Genomic DNA, 26521 nt, shown 5'->3' with positions numbered 1-26521 from the left:
GTTAGCCAGTGCAGCCAGTGCGACCTGGCCGAGAGAGGACTAAGTCTGGCAGGGCTCAGACCCGGGACTAGCTGTGGCCTAAGGACAGTGCTCCAAGCCCGGGAGAATTTTAGGGCGGAGCCCTTCGGGAGTGGGGACTGGGGGAGGGCAAATGCCTGGAGGGGGCAGTAGCACACGCAAGGTGAGGACTCCAGTCTTGCCTGGGTTTGGCAAAGGGCGGCTTTTCTGTCTGGCGGGGAAGTGGGGGCCCTCATCCAAGGCCCCAAGGGCCGGTCAGACGCCCGAGCACCAAGGAGGTGTTCCAGCACCAGCAGCGTTTTAGGCTGCCCCTTCGGGCTGGGTCAGTCCCCTTCCCCCCCGCCATCCCCGGGCACCCGCGCAGAGCAGGAGAACATCGGCTGCAGGTGCCTCTAAAACGCCTCCGTGGCGCACTAGCTGCCCAGACCTTCCCAGCCAGACCTCCGAGAAGCGGTCCCAAACCATCGTGCAGGTGCTGCAGGAAGCGCTCGGGAAAGCGGCAGCGGGCAGTCCTCGTTTCCCGATCTCTGTCCTCGGGCGCTGAGGTCCCCCGCGGGCAGCGGCAGCCCGGGCGGCGGAGGGTCGGGCGCGTGTGTGCGTGTGCTGGGCAGGCGGCCCTCCCCGCGGCCGCCGCAGCGCCAGCACCTCCCCCTCCCCTGGCGCTCACGGCCCGTCCCCGTCCCCGGAGGCGGCCTTAGCCGCCTCTGAGCAGCCTCGCCTTCGCCTCCCGCGTTTCCTGCCGCCCGCCCTCCCCCGGCCGGGCACCTGGAGCTGCTGCCGAGCGGCTCCCGGCGGGAGAGCGGCTCAGAGCGCGCACGGGGGCGGGCGGAGGCGGCCGGTTCGGGGCGGCCGTGCGGGAGAGGCGCGCGCTGAGACGCCGGCCCCCCTCTCCGCGTTTGCTTGCTTGCTCCCCGCCTCCCGCACTCTGCTCGCTCCCACCCCTTCCCAGCGTGATTGATCCGTCACGGGCGCCGCCGCGGCCGTTCTGAGCCGAGCCGGAGCCCTAGCCTGAGCGGGGGCCGGCGCCATTGCGCGGGCGCCGCGGGGAGAGCTTGGCGCGGGGCGGCGGGCCGGGCCAGGCCATGCGGGCCGAGTGAGCCGGCGCCCGCAGCCCGCGGCGCGGCATGGCTTCCCCGCGGAGCTTCGGACAGCCCGGGCCGCCGCCGCCGCCGCCACCGCCGCCGCCCGCGCGCCTGCTGCTGCTCCTGCTGCTGCCGCTGCTGCTACCGCTGGCGCCCGGGGCCTGGGGCTGGGCGCGGGGCGCCCCCCGGCCGCCGCCCAGCAGCCCGCCGCTCTCCATCATGGGCCTCATGCCTCTCACCAAGGAGGTGGCCAAGGGCAGCATCGGGCGCGGCGTACTTCCCGCGGTGGAATTGGCCATCGAGCAGATCCGAAATGAGTCGCTCCTGCGCCCCTACTTCCTCGACCTGCGGCTCTACGACACTGAGGTGAGTGTCCGGCTGCCCGCGCCGTCGGGGCTGTAGTGGGCAGTGGTGGTAGGGGGGTGTTGGACAGAGGCAAGCTTCAGTCCTTGGGCATAGACCTGATTGACCCGTCCGTGCCCGCCGAGAGCATCTCGAGCTGGTGCTCAGTGCTCATCCCCGGGGTCCCACCGGGCTTGGCAGGCACAGCTGCTACCAAGATTTGCTGAGCATCTCATTCCTCTGGGATTGTATGTGTGTATGTGTGAGTGTGAGGTGTAGGATAGAACACTAGGGTCTCCTTTAACTAGATAAGGAGTGGAGAAGATGAGAACTGGACTCCCCAAAAGGCCTGCATTGGTGGTTCTTGCCCAGGTCCCGCTGGTGGGCTGTGGAGTGCCGGGTGGGAGGAACTGGCGCATTGACAGCAAACTGGGCCACCTGGGGCTGGAGAGGCCACGGGCCTCCTCGCTGTCCCCCAGGAGAGCTGAGCCGCGCTCTGAGGTCCGGAGGACTCCGGGACCCGAGGGGCCAGCGCGCGCAGCAGGGCTGGGCGCATGGTGCGCGCCAGCCTCTTGGGTCCGCACCCCCGGAGCAGGTGTGGGGCCGCCGTTTCTGCAGCATTGCCGCGGGATATGGACCGCGCTGCCTGTGGCCGGAGCAGTTTTATGAGACCCCCTCGGGTTACTTGTTCAGACAGTGCTCTGAGCAGGTCTTACCCCGGATGCGCGGGGTGTCCAGCTGCGCTGCTGCTGTTGGCCCGGCTGCTACAGGCGCAGCCTCTCCCTGCGCAGACTTAAAGCACGGGCTTGGAGCAGCGGTCTTGCCCTCCCGGCCTCCTTCTCCCAGGGGAGCCAAAGAGCCTAGAGCTTCTCAAGCCCCTTCCTCACGCCCTCGGCATGGGTTCTGACCGAAGCCCCAGCGCGGACTTTCACTGCAGCTCGGGGTCTGAGTGAAGTGCGTAGAGGGGGCTTGGAGGAGCGATCGCCTGCAGCGCGAGGTCGGGTTTGCGAGTTTTTCGGACTAAGGAAGCCCCAACGCTCCGGCCGCGGAGTCTGAGATGCGGCCTGAAGGGGGCAGTGATTTCCTGTGCAGTATGTTCGGTTGGCGCCTCTTCCACCGCGCCAAGCCTGGCAGAGGCGCTGAGCTTGACCCGGGCTTCCCGGGGCTCTCCGGGCGCTTCTGCTAGAGCCCAGGTGCAGACCCCGTTGGAGAGGAGGGTCGCGAAGCTGCGCTGATCGTACAGCATGGGCTCTGCTTCCTTTTCTCTCTCTCGCCCCCCCCCCCTTTGTTTTTGGTCCCTGGAGAAAGAGCAGAAATCTGAATTGCATCTTTTTCCCCTCCATCCCCCCTTCACGGATGAACCAGCCTGCTCTGCGCTGTAAATAAAAGGTGAATGAACTGGTGACGGTGGTGATGAGAAGGCTGCTGCAAGCCTAGAGGCTTCCTCTGCCCCAGGAGGGTGCAAACTGGTGGGCTGTGCAGAGCTAACCTGGGTGTGGAGTCATTTTTAAATGACATTCCCATCGCCCTCATTTTTGTCCGACGCTTCAAGTTATCTGGGGTACTTGCCCTGGACACATAAATGGAAGGACGATGCAATTACACCTAGGCATGCCTTCTCTGCACTGTTTCTTGGTAGGTTCCATACATATTCTTTTGGAAGGGACACGGGAGAACCGGTTCTTTGGAGACAAAAACATTTGTAGACAGGGCAGCCCTGCTTGCATCATCACCAAATATTGTCAGCTGCATAATGTTTTCATCATCAGTTTATCTCTTCAGAAAGCTTCCCTGAAAGAGATTCCTACTAGCTTGTTTGTGGCAGTGAAGGGATGGGTGCTTGGTTTCAGGGTGTGGGTTGAAGCTTTTAATTTTATTTTTAAAGTGTGTCTTGATGACTTTCCGAGTGAGAGGGCCCAGAGTCAAGAGGATGAGGCAGCCAGAAGGCTCTTCAGTCTGTGGGAATATGTAGGAAGCATTGGGAAGGAGGACAGAGGGTAATATCAGCCTCATGCAAACAGGATGTATCTCTAGCTCTGTGAATGGGCACAGCATGGGCTTTGGGGTGGGTTGGACCTGGGTTCTAGTCAGAAACAGATTATGTCCCCCCTGGGTGACCTTGAGCGAGGTATTTACTCTCTCTAAGCCTAGATTTCTACATATGAAAAAGTGGGACTATTATATATACTCTGCAGGGTGGTGATGTGACGCTTAAGAGAGGTAACCGGCCAGAGTGGAAAATGCCTTGAGCTGGTAGGCTCAGCGGCCAGTGCTCTGTCTGGCATGCTGTAAACACTAAATAAATGTTTCCAGTCTCCCTTCTCTCATTTTCCTCTGGCGAGGATTTACAAGTAAGACGTTGAGTCTTTAGTTGTGATAAAATGGTTACAGCTAAAGATTAAGACTGCTTATTTGTTTTTCTTGCTTTTGAAATCTCAAGAAGAGTCAGTGAAATTATCACCGGAAAAAAAGAATTCTGGCTTACAATCAAGTAATTATGTTATCTCCTGCCATGAGGTGTCACATTTGGGAGAATAGAATGCCCAGGTGATATAATACCTAATTTTTTTAAGTGGCCCATCTTTAGAGTAGAGTTACTTTCTCTCTGAGTCAAAGTGAAGGAAGGATCAGTCTGGGTAACTGCAGCAAAATTTACAGTCATCTGAAGGGTGTTTGGGGCCTGTAATAGAGTGTCTGGGGCCTGTTTTATTCAGGTGGGCTCTTTGTGGATTGTGTGTACTCCCTAATCACTTGCTGGCTGTGTCACTTGTTGTCTGTAGACTTGAACACAGATGGATGTGGTGAACTGATTTTGGCTGGCTTTGCTGACATTTGCTGTCAGTCAATGGCCAGAGACTGTGGGCAGCCAGGATGGACCTTTGTCCACAGAGCCTTCAAAGAGATGGAGATTTAGCAAGGAATGGGTTAATCTGGTCATTGGGACAGCTTGTCCCAATAAAGAGCCTCCTGCATGAATTTATCCATGGTTGACCCTCTACTGTAATTAGAACAGTGACAAAACTTTTAAAGCCCTATTCAGTGACAGGTGTTTGTAAAAATGAAACATCCCAACAGAGCATCTGCTAGTCAGGACCTCTTTTTTCTGGTGTACCTCAGATCACTTTAGCAAATACTTCCTTATGTATCCCAAGGAAGATTTGAATATATAAAAATATAAGCAAGACAACTAAAAATACAGTTAAAAGGCAGCATCAGAAATCCTTTAGAAGCATGGTAATTGCTATACCAAGAAACCTGGGCTAGGATGCTTATTGCATTTTTGAGTATTAAATTTTAACTCTAAGCTTCCTGGCAGTCAAGGTAAAAGTAAACATGGTGGATTACATTTCTTACATGTTTGTTTAAAAGATTCTGAGGGACAATGTCTTTTAATTTTTTTAAGTTTTGCAGGAGATTCAGAAATGTTCTTCATGTGGTTGCTTCTCGTTCTTTGGTAGCCACATTCATCAAATAAATAACCAAGAGCATGAAGAAAAATAATAATTTCCCATAACTCCTTCACAAAGATAATGACATCTAGTAATTAGCATTATTCCCTTCCAGTTGCTGGTATTTACTATTTTATGTTCTTGTGCCTTTTTGTATTTTGTTTCATTCAGTTACTATATCATGGGTATTTCTTCATGTCCTCAAATCATCTTTTTAAAAATGATTTTTAATAGCTGTATACTATTCTATCATATGGGTGCACAAGTATTAAATCATTCCCTTCTTACTGGATTTATGTTTTCCCACTTGTTCCTATTGTAAATTATTCTGCAATAAACTTAGACAAAGTTCAGGAGCCAAAGGAGCACATTCCACGTGTGCACCTCTCCAGAAGTCTACCCAGATGCAAGGAGCCAGCTTAGAAAACCCAGAGAAAACCTAGTGATTGGTGATCACGTCCTTTCCTTGGGTGGCTTTGCCAACTATCTATTCTCTCATTCATTGTGCTTTAGAAAGGACCCAAACAACTGTTGGATGGAGGCCCAACTTTTCAGGGGGGTCTGAGTACAGCTCAGCAGGCATTAATTGAATACCTAGTGCAGTTGCTGGTGCTACAGAAAGGAGTAAAACCCAGCCTTAGGCTCAAGAGGGGAGCTGTTGTGTAGGGAAGAACAGAGCAAGCATGTATTTGTAATTTCCAATACAGGATAGTGATTGTGGTGATGGTTGTACAGTTTTGTGAATATACTAAATAAAACAATGAATGTTATGGCATAAAAATTATAGTTCAATAGAACTGTTGTTAGAAATAAAAAGATAGAAAATGACCTCTTCTGTATTGGGCTCACACCTTACAACTCCGCTGCCTATCATGGTACTGGGCCCTTAGTAGGTGTACTGCTTAGGACTCTTCTTGCAAGTGACACAAACCCAACTTTAATTGGTTAGATGACTGAAAAATCCTGGAATAGGCTGTGTTCAGGCATGGCTGAATCCAGGGACTCCAATGATATCTTAAAAATATATCTCTCTATCTCTTAGCTGTGATTTCCTCTGTATTTGGCTTCGCTCTAGGGCAGGCTCTCCCCATGTGGTGGCACAGATGGCTCTTAGCAGCTGCAAGTTTACACATTCCTAGTTTAGAAACTTCACTAAGAAAAGTGTTTCTCTCCCAACTGTTTCAGCAAAACTCTCAAGATCAGCTCTCATTGGCTTGAATTGGGTCATATGTCCACCCCGGAACCAATCACATGACACTGATGGGCCTGGGTCATCCACCAGGCTTTCATGGAGGTGAAACTGGCAGTTAATAGTAAACATGTTCAGGTGTTAGATCATACAGTCTAGAGATATATGATGGGCTTTAACTTAATGTTTCAGTTATCTTGGTTGTCATGTAGCTTATGGTCAAAGATTAAGAAAATATGTTAGTGACTTATAGCCAAAGATTTAAGTATGGTAGTCATGTCCTAGAGGCCTGTGTATAAAGTAAGTTCTAGGAAAAATGTTTAAAAGTACACTTTGCTTGAGATAATAGAAAAACATAACTAGTTAAACACAAGACAATGATAGCTTAAATCAGTAACTTTCAACTGGTGTGCTGCAGCATACTGGTGGGCTGCAAGAATTTGTAAAACATGCAATATCTGACTATTTAGTCAGGGGCACTGACCTCTTTTCCCTTAGCCTGTCAAATAAAAAAATAATAACAGCCACCCCAATAGCTGTTCAGTGTGAATGAATCAAAATTATACCTGTTTTTTTTTGTCAGATTGGCAAAAATATATTTTTTGGTGTGCCACCGAATTTTAGTAATTAGCTTATGTGTGCTAGAAGGTGAAAAAGGTTGAAAATCGCTGGCTTAAACAATAATAGTTACAAAACATTTAGTTTCTGCCTTTTGTTTTAAAGATAACATCACTGGTGTACAATCATGAAATATCTTGCAGAATCTTGATTCTTCAAGGCAGTTAGATCACCCAGCCACAGTGATGGAGGCACCAGACAAGGTGACATTAGGAACTGAATTAATCAGGCTAAAGAAGACCACTGAAGCTTATGCCAGTCAGCTTTGCTCATGACCCCTTAACCCCTAACCCTCAATCTTTGCCTTTAAAAACCCTTGAATAAAAACAATTGGGGAGTTCAGATTTTGAATACTAGGCTTGCTGTTCTCCTGTCTTGATGCCCTGACAGTATACTGCCTTAATTTCTCCACTGCAAAACTCAGTGTCCAGTGTTTGGCTCTGCTGTGTGTCAAGTGGGCAGACCCTCTCCAGTTGGTAACAGGGAAAAGGAGGTGAGGTCAACCCCACCCCACTATATGAATATAGAGTGGAGAAGAGGTGATTCCTCGAAGGACATCTGAAGCTGTTCAAGGGGTGTGGATGCCAGGTGGGTCTGATCAGATATCCACAAAGGCAGATGCTTGGGAAATGCTGAAATCAATGAAACAATAGATGCCTGGGCATTCAGAGAAAGGGAAGAGCATGTCTAGGTCAAGAGCCTCCTGGGTGAGAAGTAAAGTTAGGCCTGGAAGATGAATGTAATGTTGATACAGAAAGGTAGGAGCTCAGGGAATTGGAGATGGGATCTCAGGAAGGATCCCCAAAATCACAGGATAGCTGCAACAGAGTGTGAGGTGTGTTTGGGGAGCACTGACTTGTTATATTTTTATCTGAGTGCAGGATTTGTGGAGGGAAAGGTAGCCTGTTGGTGGGTATGGAAGGCCTTGAATGCCATGTGAGGAAGGTTGGACTTTATTCTAGAACTGTGAGGATCCATGGGAGGTTTTTGAACTTCAGTGTGACATGATCAGGGCTGGTAGAAATGTAGAGGCCGGATAGTAGACAGATGAGCCTGGAGACCAAGAATCCAGGAAGCTATTATAGTAGTTGAAGGGAAAGATGCTGAGGCTTGAACTGAGGTGGAGAGGCAGTGAGGGGATGTAGAGGAGATTGGGTAGCACTGACAGGGCAGGAGGGGCAACAGAGAGGGAACCATGGGGGTGGGGGGTATCTGGCAAGCAAGACAGTCCTTGCAATCAATGCACTTCAGGGGAATGAGGAGAGAGCATTCTGGGCACAAAATGGCCAACTCCCACTCCAGAACCTTCAGCTCCCCTAGCTCCTGGTGTCTGTTGCATGAACTCCTTGTGTCTCTGTTGGGTACCACTTACCTGCTTGGCCACCTTGGGCAAGCCACTTGGCCTCCCTTTCTTCATTTATAAAATGGATCTAATCTACTAACTTGTAAGGTGGGTGGGGAACAAATGAGACCATCCAAGTAAGTCATCAAATCAATGTCTGGTACACTGTGAGTGCTTGGTAAACCTTCACTGCTATATTGTCACCATTGTCATTATTCCTGTACTACATGGGGTTAATTATGGTGACCTCACAGGGCTGTAATAAGGAATAAATATAATGGATGTAGCATTTCAAGACACGATGTAAATGCAACTCGGTGCTGCTTTCTGTAATCTTGTTTTCCATCACTGGTTGTCGAGAAGTGTGTTGGAAAAAAAGCTGAGCATGAGATCTTTATTAATGTGTATCTCCCAGAACATCTTCCACTCTGCCATATAGCACAGCCATATTTGTTTCTTTCCCCCCCTTGGAGTGTAGCTCGGTGAGGGCAGGGCCAGTCCCTAGTGTCTTACATGCAGTCGGCATCAGTGAATGTTTGCTAAACTGAACTATAAGTGAATAAATTAGAATCTGCTTCTGAATTATCACCCCATAAAATAAATGGTTTTCTCAGATCTCTTCCCCAGGGTCTTCACCCTCCTCATCCCCATCACCACAGGACTTAGGTGACCCCATATATCAGGGTTAACTTGACTGTCAAAACTGTAGTTACCTTATATTCCCATCAGCACCAACCCCTGAGTTTCCTTAGTATGAGGGCAATGTCCTTGGTTGTGCCAGTCCCCAACCAGTTCCTGAGACCTAGAGAGGCACCCATGGAGGAGATGGTGGGTGAAACTAACACACTAGGGCCTGTTTAACACTTGGCATTGGCCTAAGAGTTCTGGCTTTCTAACTGTATCTTTAAGGGGGTCTTCTTCATGTGTTTGGCCTACCCCATTGTGAGCATAGACATACATCTAAAATCTCAGCAGGGAAATGAACACGCTGGAATTGTAAGTAGCGGTGCAAATAGAGGTGCTAAACAAATCATAAACAGGCTATATGCTTTTGTTAGAGTGGACTAGGCTATGCTGCATTAACAAACAAATCCTGAAAGCACTGCTGCCTAACACAGTAAAATTTATATAGTCAGAGGTCCTTCTGGGTGGCTCTCCTTGAAGTGGGAACACAGGAATCCAGGCTGTTTTGTTTTGTGACTCTCCCACCTGTGGCTTCAAGAAGATGGGGGTATGGAGGAATCCATGGGGAAGGCACGTAGGATTTATAACCATCCTTTTTTGGCCGTGACATTTTATTTCTACATTTATTTCGTTGACCAGAAGTAGTCACTGGTCAACCTAACTTCAAAGGGGAGGTTGTGACATGTAGAAGAGCATGTGGATGCAATGGGCACTTGGCAGTTCGGTCCTTTAGGAAGCAGGAGAGTTGGGTGGGAAGAGCTCTCAGAAAGTTGTGGCCAGCCCAGTGGGGAGCACTGGAGCAAAGATTGCCCATTAGATGGTTCCCATATTGTACCAAAAGAGCCAGGCTCTAGAATTCCTGCTCAGTTCCATCATTGGCTGTGGGCTGCCTGGGGAGATTTTATCCTTAGCTTAAATGCTGTAGCAGATCTTGAAGCTACAGCTGAAGGCTGTTAGCTGACTGCACTCTTGTAGGTTCTCTCTTCAAAGAAGGCCTGAGTGGCCCATCCAGATGGCTGCCACAGAGACTACCTGTTTCTGCTCCAACACCCTAATGCTTTATGCTCTGATTGAAAGAACTTGTACTGGGCCATGTACTGGGTTCTGGGGTGGATGACACACAGATCCCACCCTTGAGGAGCTCACTGTCTAAAAGGCGGCCATGACGTAAAGCATTACACATAGTATGGTCCAGCCATGGAAGGGGGCAGCAGGGGATGGTGGGAATGCATCCCCCTTCTGGAGGTCACTGCTTGGTCATTCTCCATGTTGTTAGGGAATGAAATGTAAACGACTTTTTATTTTTATTTTTAATATATCTTTATTGATTTCAGAGAGACGAAAGGAGGGGGAGAGAGAGAGATAGAAACATCAATGATGAGAGAGTCATTGATCGAGCCCACAACCTGGGCACGTGCCCTGACCGGGAATCGAACCCCGATTGCCTGGATCCCAAGTCGACGCTCAACCGCTGAGCCACGCCCGGCCGGGCAATAAACGACTTATTATTGCCTACTTTTCTGGTTATTTATTTTGGTTCTGGGAAGGTGAGGAAATGGAATGGCATAGTTTGCCCAATGAGCATCTGCATTCATCTGCTCATTTATTCTTATTCTCTCTGCCTATGTAATGATGCGCAGTGAGGCTGGTAAGATACCTTTCTCTGTGTACCTTTCTAGGAACAAGCAGGTGTGCTAGGCTGAAACGTGGGAGTGTGAGCCCCATATGGGGTGGGCGGTCTGGGTTCTGGTGCTAGGTTAGTTGCTGAGACCACAGGGAATTCTTTGCTCCCTCCTGTGAATTGCAGCGTGAATTGAGAATCTCTGCTCTGTTGTAAGCACTGAGAGGGCAGGCACTGGGCTCCCTTGTGGCCCCCTCGGCACTATCTCAAGGCCAAGCACAGAGCAGGAGCTCAATAAATATTTATTGAACAAAAAAATAGATCTAAAAGCCTGGAACTTAGGTTCTAAGAGGATTTATGGGCGTAGTTAATGGGTGTCATTTTAACAAACTGAGGAAGTACTTTGTATGCCATGCCACGTGGGGTGAGCTTCCTCCTTGCTCTTTATTTGTTCGTTGGTGTTTTGGGGGAGGTGCCCTGTAGTTGTGGAGTGCAAAAGGGAAAGGGCACTTGTTGGATGTTCCAATAGAAGATTATGTGTAAAGCTGATGTGATGTGAGTCTCCTCTCCCCTGACAAATGCACACAGCATCCTCCAAGACACATGAAAACTGAAGAAAGAAATGCTTTTCAGCATCTGAGAACAATCATGGTTTTAGGAGATCTGTTTATTGGAAAACACTTTAACCAGCAGTTTGTGGACATAGGAATCAGATTCTGACATTCCTCTTCCACCTCCAGGGAGTGTGAGAGCCAACAGGCTGGTTCAGCTCTGATCTTCTGGTCCTAGTAGAAATGATAGGAATAAAGCCAAGTCATCAGCCGTGGTGAGACAGTCATTCTAGAGACAGGTCTGGGCATAGGGAATAAAGAGGCCTTGGCATCCCGTGAACAGCAAAATTTATTCCATTCCCTGCTCTGGGCTGGAAGCTTCTGCTCTTTATCCTTCCATGGTCAGGACTTACTTACGGACTGGGTAAGCTCAGTCTGGATACAACCTTCCTATTCTGGTTTTAGTTTGGACCCCATATCTGAGAGATAACCGAGTTTACTAGAATCATGTACAAAGTAAGAGTAAGTTGGTTAAGAGCTGCAGTTTGAGGGTCTGAGAATTCTTGCTTGAGTAAAGGGCAACATTGTGACACTTGTTGGGGCTGATTGGGGCATTCTTTTGCCAATTTTCTACTTTTCCAGTTTTTTTGTGTATGTGTGTTTTTTTTAACTGTCTACATTGCTGGAAGGATAAAGTGTCATTGTCATCTAGAAAATTAGTGGTAGATCCAAAGTACTGAGTAAATGGATTCATCTGTCTTCATCAGTGCCCACGTTCCACAGCTGCTGGCTGGAGCAGACCCCTTCTCCTGCCATTTGGCAAGGACATCATCAGTCACTGTTCTGTTAAAATCTAGCCAAGGAGGGACTTTGCGGAATGATATATTATTGCTGCTCTCATGGTGCAGGGTCAGGAGGTGGAAGAGAGAAAATGATATTTTTGTACTCTGCTCATGATCCACTTGACTTTGTTCAGAGGGAACTGATTTTGAAAGCAACAGTCATCCTTATAATACTCACTATATTATCTAAATCGATCTAAATCACTTTGTTTCTAGGACTGCCCATTCATTGAAGCTTTTCTGAGAATGCCCAGAATTCTTTCAGGAATTCTGGCAGACGGGACCTGGAAGTGCACTCCAGGACAGGTGATCAGAGCCATGCTAATGCTCCCACCCAGCCCAGCTCAGAGTGCCTTGACTCTGATGGAAGGAGAATTGGCTCACCTGTCACCCCACAAAGCATCCTCTGGGGCCCAACTGACCCTGCCGAGCTCCTTGCTGGACTCGGGGAGTTCTAGAAATATTGGGAAGCCCTTGGAGAACTTCTAATCTTGTTATAAACAAAGGAAAAGGGAAGGGAAACATTTAGTTGCAAATATATAGGAGAAGGAAAATAGAATATAACAACAGCACGCCACCCTTCTCCTGTGCTTAGCATGTGTCCATTCTTATGTCAAGTGCTTTGCATCATCACTCATTGAATCCTCACAACAGCCTGATGGAGTAGGTACTGTGATTGTCTGCATTTTACAGTTGAGGCTTAGAGAGGTTAAGTGACTTATTTAACATCACCACCAACCAAGTAGTAAGCTGGAATTTTAAACTGGATGGCCAGACTTTGATCTCTACAGCTCAAGCACTAAGTGAAATAGCATCTTCATATAGTTGTCTTGCTCCCATGAAAGAAACTGGCAAGTTTTGTCAGAAGCTGATGCTTTTATTTTTATTTTTGGTGAATTTCATCTAACTGCTTGCCTCTCTTTCTAATTCAGCCCCGTCTTCACCCATTTCCCTGTCCGCCCACTCAGTCACACACAGGCAGCGCTGTACTGTCTCGTCACTTTAGCGTGTCTGTCTACACACCTGGCTCACACAGAGCCGCTCGCTGCCCTCCTTGTACCTGCAGAACTTGTCACCTCCTATAGTGTTTTCTTGGAGTGTTAGTGTTTATGTCTGTGTGTATCTCTCCTGTTAGACTTGGATCATCTCCAGGGCAGCAGTGGTGCTTCCTTTATACATGTAGCTCGTACTTGCTAAGCACCTACTTGGTGCCAGGCCTGGGGGCTGGTTAGGGAGCATGTAGAGATGAGCCCAGAACAGCTGTGCTCTCAAAGGCACATGGGGAGGTTACCCGGGATCGTTACCATGCAGCATGAGAAGTGTGATGGTGCAGCTTGGAGCAGGTGCAGGGGCTGTCCCCAAGGTACAGAGGACAGTTCGGAACATTAACCCAGTACTCTGGTTAGGTGGCTTCCCTGCCTTATACCCTGCAGGGACTCACCATTCTGGGAATGGAAGCAAAACTGTTCCCGGTGACCTTGGAGGCCCTGCAGAGTCTTCCTTGCCCACTCCCCAGCTTCAGTTCTGAGTCTTCTTTCTCCCTCTGGGCTCAGACAGATGGTCCTTTTAGTTTCTTGGGTGACTGTGCTCCCCCCCAACCCTGCACAGGGCCTTTGCACAAACTGTTCCCACTGCCCAGAATGCTTTTGCCATCTCTCTTCATTTTTAGATACCAGCTCAAGTGTGCTTTCTCTAACCTCCCTGATTAGGAAAAATCCCATCATGATTTCTCTAAGAACCATGAACCTTTCCTTTCTGGTGCTTATCACAGTTACAATTTTACATTGTTCGATTGTTTGGTCAGTGTTGTATTCCTCTGTTCCCCAGGGGACTGTGAACTCTGTGAGTACAAGAATAGCTCTGTCTTGGCTCACCATAGTGCCCAGGACAGTTTCTAACACACAGTAGGTGCTCAATAAATATTGTGGAATGACAATGGATGAATGCTGAGGGATTTGAGAGGCTGACCTGGATGTCAGGGAGCCAGCTGGGCACTGTGGAAAGAGAATCACATTTGGAACCAGACGACTTGTGTGTGTGTGTGCTGGCATTGTTCACCCACCAAGCGTCAGTGTCCTCATCTGTGAAATGGGGATGCTACTTTCTTAGAGGGTTATTTTGAAGGTTGAGATAGAACATGTACTTGAAGTATTGAGCATAGAGAGCCACAGTGAGTAGGCACCCACTACATTTTGCTGTTATCTTATTATAATGTATATGAAAATGTAAAATGCTATGTAGTCACATAAAAACTGGATCTTATTTAAGTGGGGGCTATGTGTTTGAGGCTGACAGGTGTGTGATCTGTGTCTGAGCTTGATTGAAGGGGTTTTTTAAGTTAAGTGGTTGTTTCTAAACCTCATCTATTTCCAGAAGAATCTGAGGTGCACTGAGAGCTCAGTGGTGAATCTCCCTTGGGCCTCACGGCTAGACTCTTATCCCATTGAGGTCCTTATAGCTCTGTGCTGTCACTGCTGGCTATTGTTCACCACTAGGCTGACATGAAGTGCACAGGACAGAGCCTGCAGGCACTCAGTAAGGTCTGTGAGTGAATGAAGGCCCCTGGCACACTGCAAGTGTTAACAAATGAGTGGCGCTAAACTAAACATAAAATATAACAATTTTGGATAAAATCACGACTGAACCTCTAAATGGAGCAGAGGGAGAAGACATTATCAGGCATCTGTGAGAAACAATTGCTCCAGTCGAACACTGGATTTGAAGGCAAGAGAGAGACATCCTGGCGTTCCAAGTGATGAGCTCACTGTGAGTAAAAAAGCAGAGACTACTAAGTCTAAGTCAGCAGACTCTTAAGCCCAGTGTCTTCGGCACTAATCACAGTGCCAGTTATACTCCAGCCTAGCCAGGTGGGGGCTGTGGTCCTGTACTCTTAACTGGGTTCACAGGGATCCAGCCAGAAGCTGGGAGTTATCCATCATGTCTGTTCCCAAAAGCCTTTCCATTAAGCCCCAGAGAGGGTGGAATGGTTATAGATGGCGAGGTATGTATTTAGATGCTATCAGCTTCATGGATGATAAAGTGCTTCCTATTTCATCCTTCTAGACACCTCAGGAAGGACTGCCAGAGGTGGCCATCTGCAGGAAGGAGGCAGGTGCTCAGAGCAGCTGGAAGTTTGGACCAGTATTCATACTGCAGGCCACCCTTTAGCTGGCCACATGGGAGGGGCGACCTCATGCTAGACTTTGAGTTCTATTCAAGAATAAGCATGGAGCATCTGCTTCATGCCAGGCTGTGGGCATTTGAATATGACTCGGACATGACCCCTGCCCTTCGGGGGTTCACAGGACAGTGTTGGCAACTCACAGGAAAGCAAATGACCCTAGCAGAGTGCCTAAGAGGGAGCACTGACTTGAGCAGGACTGCCTGGCAACCACTGTGTTAATTTTGGGCAAGCCACTTTCCCATGCCTCAGTGTTCTCGTCTGTACAGTGGGGTGATGATCATAGGATAATTATAAAAATCAGTTAAAATTTCCTGAAGACTTCATCCACTTCCCGATACTTAGCAAATGCCATTAAAGTGTTTGTCAAATAAAATTAATGGTAAGAGGCCAATTTAAATATACTCTTAGGGGAGGCACAAGTAGCAGCTATAGGAGCATAAAGGGGAGGTGCTGACTTCTCGCTGGGTGCAACTGGGGAGGGCTTTGCCAAGCAGGTGACCTTCTAGCTGGCCTTGAAGGACAAAGGTGGAAGATGTGGGAGGACCCTGTAGGAGGCGGGAACTACACTAGCAAAAGTTGGGAGGTGGGACTTTGAGGGGATAATGTTGAGCCATTTAGGTGTGGTGAGCACATAGGTGACCGAGTGCAAGAGACACATTGTGGAGAAAGAGCTGAAAGATCTGGGAAAAACATCGTTGGGCCTGCAGTGTCTGAAAGCATATTTTAAAAATCAATCAGTGCTCTCTGAGGGCCTCCTGCAAGGTCCTAACTTCTAGGACTTGCTGTCAGCAGCGAGGCTTCCTGTTGCTAAAGCTGGAGAAAACACCCCAGTTCACTTGGGAGCTGGACAAGATCATTTCCAGGGACATCACAAAGACTAGAGCACAAGGGAAGAAGGTAGATTAGGCAGATATGGAGTGAAGTCTTGGCATTGTCACTTCCTGGGGTGTAGCTTTGGGCAAGCCCCTAACCCACTGAGCCTGTTTATTCATCTGCACAACTGGGGTGTGGGCACCTGCCTGGCAGGGTGGCTGGGAGACCAGAATGAGAGCACTTATCCCAGAAAGCCCCAGCTGGAGCTGTGCACACCATGGATGCCTGAGAGCATTTAACGGGAGTATGACCCAGCCTTGTGTGGCACAACTTAGGTTCAGGAGTAGGTTTGCCATGAGACCATTCTAATTTTAACAATTGAAAAATGACTCAGGTTCTGAAGAGGGCCCGGGAGTGATTTCAAAGCTTACTCCAAGTTGGGTCTGTAAGTGGACATAATAGGTGCAATCAGCTTTACGTTTCTCTTAGTGGCTTTCTTGATGAAGGGAAGCAAAGAGCAGCAGTGATTCATGCTGGAATAACTGCTGTAGACCCTCAGCAGCCAGAAGCCAGGTTGGCAGGTCCGGCCATGGGGTCTAAGGGCAGAGGACTGGCACTGATGTCCCCAGGCCTAACTGTCGGCCAGTCTTGCAGCAGAGGTTTCCCTTTTTGGCATGGGGTGAGCCACAGACTGTGCTAGTCCTGGGGGTCCTGTCTCTGAGTGTGGCAAGGTATCTGGCAAGGATTAGGCACACTCTGTACCCCCTGAGACAGAAAAGCTCCTGGGAACCGTTGTCATTTGGATTCCTGTGATTGAGCGGACCAGCTTGAGAGGATCAGACTCTTGCTGCCCAGCTGGGACGCTGAATGGCTTTCCTTTTGAGACCTGCCAGATTCCAGCCCTTTCCCAGCCTGCCACAGCCCACTTCTCTGGGCAGTGACAGAGCCATTCCTAAAACCCATTTGGATGGAAGAGATTTTGAGCAGAGCAATGCAGTGGTTTTCTCACACCCACTGATAAAGAAGGTGATGTATAAAGTCTGAGTTGGATTTTGACTGAAATGGATCTGTTCTGGGTGTTTAAAGAAAGAGAGTTGTCATGGCTTATGGATGCTGAAAGGAAGGAAAAGGGTGTGTTAAGAATACAGGCATGGATCTTAGAAGGCTCCACCCCAGGGTCTTTCTATGGGAATTGGGTTCTCTGAGCCTCGGTTTCTTTATCTGTAAAGTGGGTAAGGAGCACCTGTTCCGACTCCCCATCCCCCAGGTGATTTTATGCTTAAATCAGATAATGGTGTTGGAAAGCCCTTGATAAAAGTCAAGATAGGAATATCTGAGATTGTTAAGTGTTTCTGTGAGAGAGCTGTACCGTGGCACTTGTCTGAATGCGGGAAAAGGAAATCATGAAAGCTACCGGAAAAGCAGTGTTGTGAAAACAATGGGGACTGAAGTAGGTTTCATTTAGATTTTAAAGAGAAATAGGGCATTAGATGTAAAGATTGAACTATCTATTCTTGTTTTTAAGTCAGAATTTACTTTTCAGGGCAGAAAATGGGCAGTTGGATTCTTTCATTCTATGTAAGTTAGAAGTCAGGAGGTCAGAGGGGATTTAAGGCCACCAGAATAAACAAATAAATATATCCTGAAAAGATTTTCGTATATGGTTTGGATGTGTAAGGAGCCAGTTTCAAAGCTTTCAGATCTTTGTATGGTATAAATAATCATAATTGACATAATAGTGTTAGGAAGGACACAGCAGGGCCACAAGCCCCTACATCTGGAATAGAGAATATTTTAACGGATGATACTGGTCCGTCTGTTGGCTGTAGCAGTTTGCTTTCTCCAGTCTAGCTCTTCCTGTTTGGAGCTGTATAAGGTCCTCTAGAAACATGGGATGTGAGAATCCGCTTTATTGTCTAGGTGCCCTGGGAGCAGGCAGGAACTTGCCTAGTCAGACAGCATGACCCACCATCAGCACCATCAGCATCTTCAGAGCAAACACATCCCATGGGCTTAGCCTCTGTTCTGTGTACTTTATGGTAGTAAGTCATCTACTTCTCATCAAGGCCCTATGAGGTAAGCATTTTGTTGTTCCTATTTTTCAAATGAAAAAACTGAAGCACAGAGAGGTTCAATAACCTGAATATGGCTAGTTACATGGCTAGTAATTGACTTATTCAAACCTAGGCAGTCTAATTCTAGGGCTCACATCCCTAAACATTATGCACCACTGTCTTTGTGTCTGACTTCTGAAGGGACCACAAAAGATTAAGTAGTCCAGTTACCAGCCTTCCCATAGATAAACTTATAATTATCCCCATTTTACAGATGAGAAAGCTGAGGCCCCATGTTATAGATTGAATGTTTGTGTCCCCCACAGTATTCATATGTTAAGTTCTGGCTCCCAGTATGTGGGGCCTTTGAGAGGTGAGGTGATTGGGAACCTTTGGGAGACTCTGCCCTCATGACTGGGATGAGTGCCTTTATAAAAGGGACCCCAAAGAGCTCACTTGCCTCTGTGTCACCACGTGAGGTTATAGCAAAAGACGACTGTCTATGAGCCAGGAAGCAGACCCTCATCAGACAGTGAACCTACTGGTGCCTTCATCTTAGACTTTCCAGCCTCCAGAACTGTGAGAAACTTCTGTTGTTTATAAGCCATTCAATCTATAGCAGACCAAATGGATTAAGCTACCCAGAGAATAAGGGAATCTTGACTTGCTAAGCCCCACAGTGCGACTGCAGGAGAGCCAGAACTAGGACCCAGGTCTTCATTGTCATAGTGACCTCCTCCAGAAGGTTTTGCCCTGCCTTTTGTGTGTCTCTCCTCTCTCCCAGGGAGTGAGAGCAACACCAACACCTGGCCCAGACTGAGTTCTTCTTTCTCATCCCCATGATGCTTGGCCCTCTCCCCTTCCAGAGCCAGCATGCCTTCTTCTTGTTGCCAGGCTTACCCAAGTGCTCTTCCGCAGAGGGCTGCACGAGTGTTCCAGGCAGGTTGGGAGGAACCGTCACCAGCTGTGATTCCAATGTGGATGCTTAGAGGGTGGTCTGAATGATTAGGAAAGGAAGTGGTGATCTCTGGGGGTCACTCTGATTTCTCCAGTAACGTGACCTGCTGGACTGATCTTGCCTGCTCTGTTGAGAAAGTCACTAGACTGGCTAGGTCAAGGGAGCTGGGAACTTGGCAGATGTGAACTCCCTGAAGGTATTGGACAAAATCTTTTGTAACTTTCCAACCAGGTAGGGAAGATAGTCCATTTAGGTGTACCTGTTGTTTGAATCTCAAGCCCAAAATGTGTTCATCTGCAAATAATCTGTGGTGGTTGTCAAAAAGGATTTTCTTCTTTGCCTGGGCCTTTAAATTTGTAAAGTAAATATCTTTAAAAGAAGGTATGCATTCTTTCTTTAATCTGTGATTTGAATAAGGCCATAGAAGTCATACTGGTCAAATTTTGCTGATGATGTCAAGCTGGAGGACTAGCAAATATTTTAGATAGCAGAGTCAGAAAACAGATTTCCTCATGTTACATTCACCCCATTGCTCCAGGATTCCAAGATACTGTATTCAGAAAACCAGCTGCTTAAGGACAAGACAAAGTTGATGAGGTATAAAGGGAGTTAGTGTGAAAAAAGACTGAGGCCCTACTAGACCTTGACTCATTATGATCTCTGGAGGGAGGGAGCACCTGGGGTCTGCTGCTCAGCGCATGTGCTGATGTAAATTCAGGTAGGCTGGCGTCCCTGGTTCACTGAGAATGGGCGCTCTTTCAGGGCATGTACTGGGAAAGACAGTGCCAGTGATACTATCTAAGATGTCCATAGACTAGAGAAAACCTCCTATTGGTGACTCTGGCCTTGTCCTAAGTTATCCTCCTCCTTTCCTTTTATAGATGCTTATTAAGTAAGACCGTTGTGTGCCAGGCACTGCAATGGGCCCTGGTGGGCAGTTCCAAACATGGTCCCTGTCTTCATGGAGCTGATGATCCAGTGTCTTTCTGCAACATGTGTGTAGTTGGTGCTAGGGGTCTATGGGATGGGGACATCAGGCTGGTTTTGGGTAAAATCCAGGCATCCTGAAGTAGGTAGCCATGTGGCCAAGAACTGGCAAACACATAGGTGAGACCAAATGGAGGAGCCAGAAGTGGGAGGGAGGGTCATTCTGTGGAACAGTGCATTCTACTTTGGGTGAAACAGTTTGGGGAGGGGTTGGTGATGCAGCAGCCGGCCTTGAGGAAAGCACAAAATTTCATCCTTAGGGCAGGGAACTCAGGCAGAGGCCACTGCATGGGCAAAATACAGATCTACAAGGAGAGCAGCTTTGGACTGGGGTAAAGTTTACCACAGACGTTGTTCTCACTCTGTTTTTGGAAAATGTTATTGTAGAGTATGGCAAAATATATTTAGTTTTGATCTTTGGGGATAGGTCCATTATTTTGGAATCATAAGCTTCCTTTTTCAGAATGAGGACAGATTTACTGAGGATCGATAGATATCATTGAGTACCATGAGCAATTACTGTTAGGGGACTTCAGTCAATATCATGCCAATAGAGTCCGTCTCCACTGTTGGACTTTTTCCAGCTGGGAAGGGAATGCACACTTAGAAGACCATTTGTATCTTTGGAAAAACCATCTTAATGACAAACTTTTATATTTGGAGAGTTTGTGTTAAAAGAAGAAAAGATAACTTGTAGTGTTTTTAGCTTATTATGGACATAATTTATGTTTATGGTAGAAGCATTGAAAAATGCAAATAAAAAGAAGAAAATGAAAATCACTCATAACCCCACTATCTAACATAATCATTGTTGAAAGTGTGTCATGTATCATCACACTTTTTAAGAAATAAAATTCACATTATCTGCTGCTTGTTACTTGTTTTTTCTTTAACTCTATATCATGAAGAGCGCTCCTGGCCATTTCAAAACCTCTACTCCCTGTTTTTAAGTGGCTTCCCAATAGTCTACTAGGTCATAGTTAATTTGGATAATCTTCTGTTATTGAACATGTGGGTTGTTTCCAGTTTTTGTGATTCTAAACAATGCTGTAGCATACAGCACTGAAACAAAATATGTGTGCTTCTCTGATCCAGAGGGTATGTTAAATTTTAGTATTTTAACACTTAGCTCTCTCTGCCATTTCTGAAGAGCTTTCTCTGGACCAGAATCAGGTGCTTTTATATGCATCATCTTATTTAGCTTTCAAAACATAGATAGAAACTATTATTATTCCTCTTTTGAGATAAAACATCTGAGACTGAGAGAGTTTTAGAAACTTGCCCAAGACCTCAGAGCTAGGACATACAAGGGATGAAGCCCATTTAGCCACCTGCCAGGCACCAGACTAAAATTCTCAGATAGCAATGGCAGGTGGGGTGGGGGTCCTGGGTTACATAACTGGGAGTTATTACTAAATAAAAACAAAAGCTCTGCCAGTTGGGCAGTTGATAAGCTTTTATTTTGCACTTCTTTGTTTATCAGAAAGGTTGAATGTATTTCAGTACTTAATGAGCCCTCTGTTTTAGTGAATTGTCATATCTGTTGCTTATTTTAATTAAAATACATAGCTCTTTCCTACTGATTTGTGAAACTGCTTTTTTTATATTAAAATTCTTCCCCCTTCCATGCATGTGGCACATATTTTTTTTCCAGTTTTCTCTCTTGCTTTTTAATATGTTTATTTATTAACATAGGGGTTTTTCAAATTTCACATAGATTTATATCTTATGGTTTCTGCTTGTGGTGTCATACTCCATGGCTTTATAAATAACCCACTTAAGTTTTCTTTTGGTTATAATTATGGTTAATTTTAAAATATTTAACTCTTTAATACATTTAGAACTTATTTTTTTATGATGTGAACCTCTAGTATATTTTTCCAAATGGTCAAACCACTGTCCCAATATCTTTTGTTGAATAACTTATTTCTCCACTTACTGGAAATAGTTGCTCTATTTCTGAATTTTCTGTTCTGTCCCATAGGTATGTCTGATGCTTTCTGGGTCAGTGCCCCACTATTTAAATCACCTTAGCTTTATATTATACGTTAATATCCCATAAGACAAGTCTCCATAATAGTACTTCTCTTTTCAAGGATTTTCTTAACTACCCTTACTTGTTTATCCTTATGCTGGAAACTTAGAATCATTTTGTTGAGTTCTAAAAATAATAATAAAAAGTTGATATTTTGGTTGTAACTTGGTGAACTTAGAGATTGATTTGGGGAGAATAAAAATTTTTTACAGTATTAAGTCTTCACATTCAGGAACAGGGCACATCTTTTCTTTTATTCTTACCTGTCATATATCCCTCTGGAAAAACTAATAGTTATTTACTCATCCAATAAATATTTCTTGAGCAGTTCCAGACATTGTAGCCCTTGTCATATAAATCTTACTTGTTTCACTAAGTTAATTACTCAGTGTTTTATATCTTTTTTACTATTGTGAGTGTTATGCTGTTACTTTATAGTAGTTCCCCTACATTACTGTATTTTTAAATTAATTATTGCTGGTATGTAGAAAACTTTGATTTGTGAATATTACTTTCATTGCCAGCCACTTAATTGAATATTCTCTTTGGTTCTAATAGTTTCCTATGGGTTTCCTTGGGTTTTCCAGGTAGACAGTCATATCATTTGCAAGTAACAATACTTGTGCCTCTTCCCAATATTTTTACCTTGCTTTTTTGTTCACGGATTGAATTGTAAACTTTGAGAACAGAACTGGGTAGAAGTCATGAGCATATTCTTGGTCGATGGACTGACTATTTTACTGTTTTACTGTTTTACTATTGCTGGGCATGCTGGTTGTTGTCTATGACAGACTTTGTGTCCTGGAGGTACCTAAATGAGTGCTGAATTTAAGTGCGTTTTCAGCATCTCCTGTATGAACAGTTTGCATTTCAAAGAGTCAATTCAGCAGGCTGGAGGATGACTTCATTTCTGCTGCTGGACTGTAAACCCTTAGAGCTGGACTGTAAACCCTTAGAGGGTGGGGACTGCCATCAAGGTCATCCACACTCATTCCTCCCCAGCAAAACTGAGACCCTATGGAGAAACAAAACTAATCCTAGTGCTCCCTCAGTAGGTGCTTGGTCAACATGTGTGTTGGAGCCAATGAATGCATATTCAGTCATGGGCATGAATTTTAGGAGGATGCTAAAGATTGCTCAAGATTTGGCGGTGGGATGGCAGGGGAGCCACACCTCCCCACGTGCACTAATTAGGAGGCCATCAATATAAGGAGGCATTTCATCCAATTTTCCAGATGAGGTTAGTATCATGTTTGCCTCATGGAGGAACTGAATTACAATGCCATAGACATTTAAATTGTGGGCCATAAAGTGCTTGTCAAGTACTAATTGCAGCCTTCCTGAGCTCTGGTATTACCAACCTCATGATTATGCAAACTGCTGGGATGGCAGGCAGGCTTTCCATTCCAGCAAAGCACCTCCAAATAAAGGTGCTGCTGGGATTGGGCAAATTTTGTCTGGGGAATTAGACCTGCTTTCCAAATGAATAAGTGGTTAGGGTGCCGGGTGATGAGCTGGACAGTGGTTGGTAGTGCCCCTAGGACAGTACCAGTTGATTTGGCTGACACCAAGTTGTTCTAAAACTATTTGGTTGAAAACAGTATGATCAGGTGAAAATTAGGTCCAAAGTGATGAGTTGGCAAAAAATGAATGGTCCTTAATACTGAATTTTCACGTAGTGGTAATTTTGGTACACTGTTTATTCAGCAAATATTAACCATCTGCCATGGGCCAGGTATTGTTGTAGGCAGCGGAATATGTTAATGAACAAAACAAAGATCCTCTGCAGACAGCTGGCATGCTAGTGAAGGAGACGGACGAACAATGCTAGCTGGCCATAAACCATGTCAGGTGGTCATGATACTAGAAAAAGAAGTGAAGCAGAGTAAGGGGATGAGTGATAATGATTTAGGAGCTCTGGTGTCTAGAGAAGTCCTCCGAAGTAGCATATGAGCAGAGACTGAATAGAGGAAGAAAGAGAGCCTATGATGTGAAATCCCGGCAGGTGGAAGAGCAGCTATGGGGACCCTGAGGCAGCTTGCTTATCGAATTTGAGACCAGCCAGAAGGCTTTTGGGGCTGGAGCAGAGTGATGGAGTGCTACGGATGTCCAGGGGGAAGGGCTGGATCCCCATAGGTTTTATGGCCATGGTACATTCGAGGATTTTGAACTGAGATTTGACTTGTCCTTTAGGGCCATTTTCCAAACTCTGTCTTTAGGCATTTTGGGTTCATTTCTCAAAATTTTTTTGGCAGAGCAGGCATAATTGGCTGAAAACAACAGAGACATAAAAAGAGAAAAAGTAGCCAATAACCACCACAAAAACCAGAGAAGAATTCTGAGAAGTCTGAGAAGTTGGCAACTGCTTGAATATATATATAAGATGTTGTAAACCTGTTTCAGATGCCCTCAGATTATTATTATGGGAAAAGTCAGTGAGTAGGATTCTTTATTTTTGACCAGATTATTATCTGGATCAAGCTTTTATCTGTCCTGGCGCTGGCCAGTATGCAGTTAGCTAGGCACCACCCTTTCGTCAGGAGCCTGCGTCCGGCATACATGTAGCTCAGACATCTTGAAATGAGAAGAACCACTGAAGATGGCAGGACTTGGGCAATGGTAGTACACTTGAGCTTCAGATAGTGCAATAATCCTCTTGGCCATGCGCAACAATTGTTTCATCTTCAGTGTTACTGTTGTTTTATAGGACTGTAAGGAAGGACAGGTTGGATTGAGGGCTTATGTTGAGTGCATGACCATCTGAGGTCCTGGGTCCCAGTGTGGAATTTTTCCCTTTGCTCTATAGGCGTCTCCTGTGTTCCTAAGCACCTTTCCCATCTTTGTTCCTAATAGTGTGATGACCTGTTTCTGGGCTGTAAAGCCTCAGGATCCCCCCAGACACTTTGTGAGCTCTAGAAGGCAGGGCGGCGCGGCCAGCTCAGTCTGAGGCCTAGCTCAGGGCCCCACCAGGTGTGAGGGTGTAGCGGTTTGGCTGTTTTGTGCTGCACCGCTGCCTGGTCGCCTCTCTTCTCATCTCGTCTGCCATCTCTTCTCTTTCATCCATCAGGAGCAATGAGCCTGTACTTAGGGTGAGTGATGTGCCAGGGGCTATCTCCTGCTCTAGGCTGGACTCCCTGGTACGGATCTTCTTTTGCTCATTTCTGCTTCTTGCCAGCCCCCCAGCCCCATCCTGCTAGCCCAGTTACCCGCTGTCAGGGTCCTTTGACCAGGAGCCCATACTTACAGCAGAAAGGTAAATGCAGGGTGTGTGAAGGATCCTGTGATACCTCCATGTTACCGTGGCTTTCGTGGCTTTCACGAGTGGGTGAGCTCTTCCTCTCAGAGAGACCATCAAGGAAATCCTTGTCATTTGTGTTGATTGTTGATGGATTTAATCAGTTCGTAAAATCAGGTGACGTCACTGAATCTGGACTTGGGAATCATGTGGAGGGTTAGCTCTGCTTCCATCAGATGCAAATCATTAGGCTTCTTGTGTGTTCCAGGCACTGTCCGGGACACCAGAGGGGTCTGCTAAGCAGAGTTTATAAAGCTTTCCTTTTCCCTCCCTGGAGGATGATGGAGACCAAAATGACCAAATGGCATGAACTATGCAAGGCCGCAGGCAGGGCCCACAGCCCCCGGAGGAGGAGGGTCTGACTGTTAAGCAAAGTTTATAAACCTTTGCTCTTTCCTGGGAGGATTGATGTAGGGTGTGTGGATGTTATTTGCAATGACTTGTGGGCCCCAAACGAGGCTTTGTCCTTACAAAAACCATTACCATTTATCTCCTCCTCAGCAGGGCTCCTTGTGACCTTCAGAGATAGCAGCTGAAGAATTAGCAGTGAGTGTAGGTCACACAGGGGCTTGTTCTCTGAGTAGTGCTTTATAGCAAAACCAAAGTTATACCGGTGATGACGCAAGGCTTCTATGTACAGTTATGCCTCCTTTATTCAGGATTTCAGGACAGGAATTGCACCAACACAGTTATTTTGGGGGAACTAAGTTTTCACATTTAAACATCAGAAACTGTTTTCTTTTTAAATATTTCTTTTTAAATATTGGCCATTTTGTGTTTCTAAAATATTTTTATTTCTTTTTTTACCATAACATGTTTCATATGTATGTTCATTGTAGAAAAACACATAAGAAAATACTTATAAGCAATAACAACTTTCTCCCCTAATCTGTTCCTCTCAGAGATAAATACTATTAACATTTCACCTTCTGAGATGTGGGGCTTTTAATTTTCAATCTTTTATTGATGATTCAAGATCTTCATTTCAGTCCTCATTAGCTGTCATCTTCTTCACTTTGGGAAGTTAGGTAACCACCTAACTATGCCCCTGAACTATGATTCTTGAGTATAAAAAGGGCTTGTTATCTATTTTGTTATGTTTTTTCATTCTCCTGATGCCTGCTAACAATTTCTGCTGCTCTGTGTAAACCTTCTTTATATTTCCTTTGCCTCTCTCTCTTCATTTACCGTGTCTTCTTGATTCGAAGAGGCAGATCTTGCCTCGACATTTTAATCCCCTCGATATTTCTGAAACTGGGATGTGTCTCTCCAGCAGGCAAAGGAATAGCTCTGATGAAGATTATCATCGTCTGTGTGTAGTTAGAGTTTCATCTGTTTTCCACCTCAGTTGCTATGGTCACTTGTTTCATTAGAGACCTTTCACTCACTTTATTTTTAACTTGCATTTGGATTCTACATTATTGCTTATCATGTGTTCTAAAAGATTACAATATAAT

At 46.3% G+C, this 26521-nt stretch overlaps 1 protein-coding gene across 1 annotated transcript in view; it reads left to right on the top strand.

Moving 5' to 3' along the window:
* The first annotated feature begins 1142 nt into the window (after window positions 1-1142).
* Window positions 1143-26521, top strand: part of GABBR2 (gamma-aminobutyric acid type B receptor subunit 2) — a 298825-nt gene continuing 273446 nt past the window's right edge. The window contains exon 1 of the mRNA XM_016223063.2: window positions 1143-1466. Coding sequence (XP_016078549.2) covers window positions 1143-1466 — 324 coding nt within the window. The remainder of the gene's footprint in view (window positions 1467-26521) is intronic.

Source organism: Miniopterus natalensis, chromosome 12 (assembly GCF_054644295.1).
Source record: "Miniopterus natalensis isolate mMinNat1 chromosome 12, mMinNat1.hap1, whole genome shotgun sequence".
In the NCBI taxonomy this organism is placed as follows: Eukaryota; Metazoa; Chordata; class Mammalia; order Chiroptera; family Miniopteridae; genus Miniopterus; species Miniopterus natalensis.
Note: the sequence above shows the minus strand (reverse complement) of the source record. Positions and strands in the feature narration are given on the sequence as shown.